The sequence below is a fragment of the Microcebus murinus genome, chromosome 4 (assembly GCF_040939455.1).
Source record: "Microcebus murinus isolate Inina chromosome 4, M.murinus_Inina_mat1.0, whole genome shotgun sequence".
Lineage (NCBI taxonomy): Eukaryota > Metazoa > Chordata > Mammalia > Primates > Cheirogaleidae > Microcebus > Microcebus murinus.
In genome coordinates this window covers 83,923,800-83,930,695 of record NC_134107.1, presented here as the reverse complement: position 1 = coordinate 83,930,695, position 6,896 = coordinate 83,923,800, and the positions used below count along the sequence as shown (strand labels likewise).

Genomic DNA, 6,896 nt, shown 5'->3' with positions numbered 1-6,896 from the left:
TTTTCTACTAGTCATTTCCACATTCATGGCCTATGCTTGTAGAGCTGAAATAGTAGCTTGTATAAAGTATAAGAAAATACAAAAAAGATGAATGTTTAATCAGAATTTATGTTCCATTATTGTCTTGTCTGAATTAGTCCTCTTATTACCTTAAGATATTAGTTATGTAATTTATAATTATATAATAATAGTCTTCGATGTTTAAAAAGAATGTTTATATTTAAAATCCTGGGAGGCTAAGAAAATTATTAATGCTCTTATATTAAATAACTATGATGCAAAAATAATAGTCAAAATATTTATTAATACACCATTTTAAACCTCTTATCTAAAACAAAATTTTGAGCCACTGAAAAAGTGAACTTCCCTATGGAAATATTTAATGTTATCATAGGCATATTCCATTTGAACATTAACTCCATTTAGTTATTTAAAAGATAGTTATACATTAAAAATCCAATAAGAACAATAACAGAGGGTAATTATATGCTAATGTTTTAAACAAACATTTCAAATGTAGACTGATCACATATTTTGTATAAATCTTAAATAATGTCTCATTTTGCTAAGACAGCCTTTGTGGTCAGGAGATTCTACTGATTTTTTAGAAATAGAGCTGCTCCACACTGAATCCACTGGTCTTGGTTGCCCCCACATGGAACATCGATATTGGTTACCACACGATCCCTTTCAGCACTCGTGTAAACAGGCAAAGAGATGCACTCATCAGGAGAATATGGGCCATATGCACCCTGTTAAAAAAAATTGTTTTAAAATATAGCAATGTACTAAAATGAAGCAGATTACTAGATAACCGAAGACACAGACACAAAACCTCCCCAATAGTTTAACATTTTATTATGAAATCTTTTAAATGAAGACTTAATAAAATAAGCTTCTATCATCCTGTTGCAATAATTATTAACTCATGGCCTATTGTGTTTTATTCACAACCTCCCCCTGCCCTGAATATTGGAGTATTTTGAACTATACCCTATGATTATAAATTTTCATCTATAAATATATCTCCAAATAAAATAGTAATATTATCACCATGAAAAAAACTTCCTAATATCATATAGCCAAATAGCTCAACTCAGAATGTTTAAAAGATTTTTTAATTAGAATTATTGTTTAAATAAAGCCCACAGTTTGCAATTCATTGATAGGTCTCTTAAGTCACCGAAATAAATTTTTCCTCCTTTTTCCTAGCATTTGTTTGCTGAAGAAACTATACCAGAGAGTCTGCCACATTTTGACTATCATTGGTTACCTTCGCATGGTATCATGTTCTTTCCCTTGTATTCCAATTTTTAAGTTAGCTCCTGAGTTCTGCTAGGTCCCTAGTTGTCTTCAGTAGCTTCCTTGCCTTTCTAGTATGTCAAGTGTTACAAACTGATTTTGTATATATCCTGCTCCAGAAATCAAATTAGTCATTACTGTACTCTGATTATCCTGGGTTCCTTTCAAAAGAATCGGTATTAGAGATCATAATTTGAGTGCTAGGAATAATTGATCATATTCTCATTCTAGGATTTTTCAGGGATTGGAGCTTAGAAATAGGTATTTTTAAAAGAAAAACATCAAGAGTTCATAATGGTATTTCCAATTCAAATTTAGAATTAGTGTTTTTACTTGTATGATTTTATTCAACTAATATTATTATGATTTATTTTTTAGAATTGGAATGGACGTTAAGAGATAAGCTAGACCCAGGTAAGCTAGACTATGATAAGTGATGAATCAGAAGGCCATAGAGAATTTATTCATGGTAACCTACTTAGGAAGTGGCAAAGTTGTCATAGATAGTAAAGTTGAAAAAACATTTTGGCATATGAATGTTAGCATTTAACATGCTAACATGCTAATGACTCTGTCATTCTGTTACTTTTCAAATAGAAGACAATAGCATTTATGGAAATAAATCATTTTCTGGCTCTAGAGTACGTGTCTAGGAGCTCCCGACCTAGGGAGGTTGCTCTCCAAGCATTAGTTTTCCTATTATTAATATAAATGGACAAATGACACTTGCCTACCTCACAGGATATCAAAAGAATCAGATGATATAAGAAAGAGCAAGTATTATTTATTATACAAGTATTATTTATCCATATATCTCTAATTCTTTGGACTGCCTTTTCTTTACTCCCTACTAATTCTTAAATCAACTAGAAACAGAAATCCCAGCTTTTTAGCATCTACAACATGTCTTGGATGGTGCTATGATAGAAATTAAATATTTTTCCTTGATGGAAAAATTAAAATATTTTTAAACCTAAGTGGACATTATTTGAAATTTCTATTTTTTCCAATCTTCTCTCTCTCTCTCTCTCTCTCTCTCTCTCTCTCTCTCTCTCTCTCTCTCACACACACACACACACACACACACACACACACACACACAGAGGAAACTATGGTTCTTTTTTTTCTTTTAATTACCAAACTTCTTAGTTTTATTCAATGTTTCCATGAAGATATCATTGGAAGGAAAGTCCAACATCATTTTACATGATTATCTTTAACAAGGGAACTACAAGTGGTTTTTTAAAAAATATTTTTTTTTATTTAATAGATTTGGGGGTACAGGTGGTTTTTGTTACATGGCTGAACTGTGCAGTGGAGAAGCCTAGGTTTGTAATGCACCTGTCATTTAAATAGTATACATTGTATCCAACAGGTAATTTTTCATCTCACACCTCCACCTCCCACTTATAAGTGAGAATATGTAGTATTTGGTTTTTGATTCTTGGGTTACTTCACTTAGAATAATGGCCTCCAGTTCCATCAAAGTTCATGCAAAAGACAGTATTTCATTTCTTTTGATGGCTGAGTAGTAGTCCATGGTGTGTGTGTGTGTGTGTATATGTATACACACTACATTTTCTAGATCCACTCATCCATTGGTGAGCTCTGGGTTGGCTCTGTATCTTTGCATTTGTGAGTGGTGCTGCGATAAACATACGGCTGCAGGTATCTTTTATAAAATGGCTTCTCTTCTTCCTTTGGGTAGATCCCCAGTAGTGGGACGGCTAGATTGAATGGTAGATCTACTTTTAGTTCTTTGAGAAATCTCCATACTGTTCTCCATAGAAGTTGTACTAATGTACATTCCCGCAAACAGTGTAGAAGCATTCCCTTTTCACTACATCTGCACAAGCATTTATCATTTTTTGACTTTCTGTTGGCCCATTCTGATGAGGGTAAGGTGGTATCTCATTGTGGTTTTAATCTACATTTGCTAGCGATTAGTGATGTTGAGCATTTCTTCATATGTTTGCAGGTCATTTGTTTCTCTTCTTTTGAAAAACGGCTATTCATATCTTTTGCCCACTTTTTAATAGGTTTATATTTGGTTTTATCTTGCTGATTTGAGTTCTTTGTAGATTCTGGATATTGGTCCTTTGTCAGATGTATAACTTGTTTAACTTGTATAACTTGTTTTCTGCCATTCTGTAGGTTGTCTGTTTACTCTATTGATTATCTCTTTTGCTGTGAAGAAGCTTTTAAATTTAATTAAGTCCCATTTATTAATTTTTTGTTGTATTTGCTTTGGGGAATCTTAAGTTATAAATTCTCTACTTATGTTAATATTGAGGAGATAAAAGCCACTTGATCATGGTGAATTATGGTTTTGATGTTCTGTTGGATTTGGTATGCTAGTATTTTTTGAGGATTTTTGCATCTATATTCATCAGGGATAGTGGTCTGTAGTTTTCTTTTTTTTTGTATCCTTTCTTGGATTACGTATCAGGGTGATACTGGCTTTGTAGAGTGAGTCAGGGAGGATTCTTTCCTTCTCTATGTTAAGGAACAGTTTCAGTAGGATAGGTGCCAGTTCTTTGTAGGTTTGGTAGAATTCGGCTGTGATCCATGAGTTCCTGGGCTTTTCTTTGTTGGGATATTTCTTATTACAGATTCAATCTTACTACTCGCTATTACTCTGTTCAGGATTTCTGTTTCTTCCTGATTCAAGATTGGGAGGTTGTGTGTTCCCCAAAATGTATCCATCATTTCCTCTAGATATTCTAGTTTGTGTGCATAGAGGTATTCATAGTAGTCTTAGATATTTTGTACTTTTGTGGTATCAGCTGTAATGTTTCCTTTCTCATTTGTGATTGAACTGAATCTTCTCTCTTCTTTTCTTGGTTAATCTAGCCAGTGGTCTGTTGATTTTGTTTATTCAAAGAAACAAGTTTTTGTTTCATTGCTCCTTTGTATTGTTTTTTTGTTTCTATTTCGTTTAGTTTTGCACGAAAGTACACAGATTCCCAGCTCCCCACCCTGACCCAGCTGTAGCAGAGGTGATGTGGGCAGCTCAACCCAGTGTGTGCAGGACTACCAGAATGGCTGTGGTTGAAACGTTCTGGCAGAGGAGGTGTGTTTATGCCAGGGACTTCTCTCCAGGGAAGGTAGGCTCCTCCCAGAAGAGACAGGAAGTTCTGGTGAGAGGACTGCTAGCCCTGCCCTCCCTCTGCAGAAGCAGTTGCTTTAGTCCTTAGCATGAGCATGAAAGCATGAAAAGCACTTGTGGCTTTTTTTGAGGGGAGAGAGTGCACTTAAACCCCATGGAATGCTGGCTGTGATAGGTGCTTTGTCAGAGGCAGGGCAGCCACTCCCAAGTGCCCTGGCTTAATCTCCCCCTGTGGAATCTACACCAGTCCCAAGCAGACACAGACATGGCTGCCTTAGGAGCAGTGAGCAGAGGAGGGAAAGGAGGGATGGAAGCCCCCGAACAGTGGGGAGCTGGTTTCCTGGTTCCTTTTGTCCTAAGGGGCCCTCTGGCATCCTTCATTCTCCTCTCAGCTGGAAGCAGTCTGCCCTGAATGCCCAAGCTCTTGGAGACCCACAGTTCTCCTGGACAGTCCCCCAAGGCTGCTGCGGTCTGAGTGGGTGCTAGGGGAGCACTGGCTGTGGATACAGCAATGTAGAGATCCAGGGGCTGATATTCCCAGGTCAGGACAGCTGCAAAAACACTGCCTCTCTGTGAAGGGGGGAAATGAGCCTCACCCTCCACACAGAACTTGGGCACAGTGATCAAAGTACTGTTGGGGGTGTATCCCTTGCTGCAAGCCTTCTGTAGCTCACCATCACTAAGAGCTCATGCTTGGGAGAAGTCACTATGTCCATAGCATTGAGTGGTTGGAGGAGGGGGGGTCCCTGTCTCCACATCCCTTCCTAGACTGCCCAGCTTTACACTCCCAATATGGCACCTTGGGCCTATGACTAGAGAGAGTGGGGCTCCTTCCAGGCTAACAGCATGGGCAAGATGCCGGGTGGGGGGAGGAGTACTGTGTGCTTATGTCTCAGTCTCACTGCAGTCTGCGGCAGGGTGGTGGGAGTTGTCTAAGGTGTGTGTAGGAGAGTGTGGGCTCCCTTGTCCCCCCTCAGCTGGGTAGAGCTGCATCAGCCCAAATTCAGCCCAGGTGAATCCTAGATGATCTGTTCAAAATGTGAAAATCTGCTTACTATTCTGGTTCCTCTCTCTGGAGGAGGCACAGACTACCTGTGTCTAGTCAGCTGTCTTGATTCTACCTCTGAAACTACTGTTTTGATTATTTTGGTCCTTCATATAAATCAATGAGTCCCTTTTAAAAATCACTCATTCCAAACATTCTTAAATCTTAACCTGATTTATATATAAAATTCATTCTTATGTAGAATCATCCCCAAAATAGATTTTAAAAAAAAGTCCTGAATCTTTCTAATGATCTGTTTTTGACAAACTTGTCAGTTATTCAGCCATTCATATAATAGCATATTATATACTAATGTTGTGTCTAGAATTGTAAAGGCTAAGCATTTCAGTATATATACAAATAAAAAAATCTTCGAAGCTTAAAATTTAGAATAGGAAACAAAATATCTAGAATATAAGTTTTGGAAAAAATGTATATTTAAAAAAAATCAAAATAAAGAAAATACTACCGGGATATGTTAACCAAACAAGGACTCATGGAGAGACTGAATCCTGAGTTGGGCCTCAGAATAAAATGTAGGATTTGGAGTAAAGACAACTTTTAACAATAGTTAGTCACTGACTAATCACTTTCCTCTTGTCCAATTCTGCTTAAATGGCAAAGCTTTAGGATTCAGAAATTACTGTAATTGTTATAACTCCTTAGCCAATCTTAACAGTAATAGCCTAGCATAGGTGTTTTTCTGGTGTTGCTTCTAAATTCTTTAGCAAAGAGCACACAAACATTATATATTGAACTGATCTATGAATGCCTATTTTTAATCCCAGGAAAGGTCTTAAATTATATTTTTCTGCTACCTGACATTTGCTTTGGTTCCCATCAGTTATATGATAAAAAATGAAACAGAAACAGCATATGGAAATATTTTACAATGCTATTTCTTTCTAGTCAGGAGATTTTCTCTATATCTCTTTATTTTAATGTGAAGAAAATTTCTCTTTAAAGTAGAAACTTAATGAATCTGCAAAGAATCAACATTGCATTAACGATTCACTAGTTTTTAAATATATTTCCAAAATCCTTCCAAATCTGCTTTTAGTTGTAGGCTTTGTTTGTTTTAAAGCAAAAGCACCACAGCAGCTTCTTGATATTTTGCTCATTGCTTCTCAAAATCTCTTAAATGGTAGATGTTATTACTTCTGTAAAAAAGTTAAATGGACTTAAGTCACCAATAAATAAATGGTCATTCTCACTATTAGTACAATACTTTGTCCAAATAGTTCCATGAATACTGCTTAACTGAATTAAGTTCTTGTGACCCAATTTCCTCCAATATATTTAACAGGCAAAGCATAAGAACCTGCTGGACTGAAATATTTGGATGAAACTAAAATTTTATTAATAACTATTAACAAATACACAGTGTTTAATTAATGCAAAAGATATATTAGGAAGACTTCAAATAATTCATATTATATT

General features: G+C 36.1%; 1 protein-coding gene across 3 annotated transcripts in view; it reads right to left on the bottom strand.

Annotated features, from left to right (window-relative positions):
• Nucleotides 1-268: 268 nt before the first annotated feature.
• The window catches only part of DYNC2H1 (dynein cytoplasmic 2 heavy chain 1), a 264,459-nt gene continuing 257,831 nt past the window's right edge, over nucleotides 269-6,896 (bottom strand). For all 3 annotated transcript variants that reach the window (XM_076002468.1, XM_076002469.1, XM_076002470.1), the window contains one exon: nucleotides 269-752. In XM_076002468.1, the coding sequence (XP_075858583.1) occupies nucleotides 594-752 (159 nt within the window). In that variant the 3' untranslated portion in view covers nucleotides 269-593. The remainder of the gene's footprint in view (nucleotides 753-6,896) is intronic.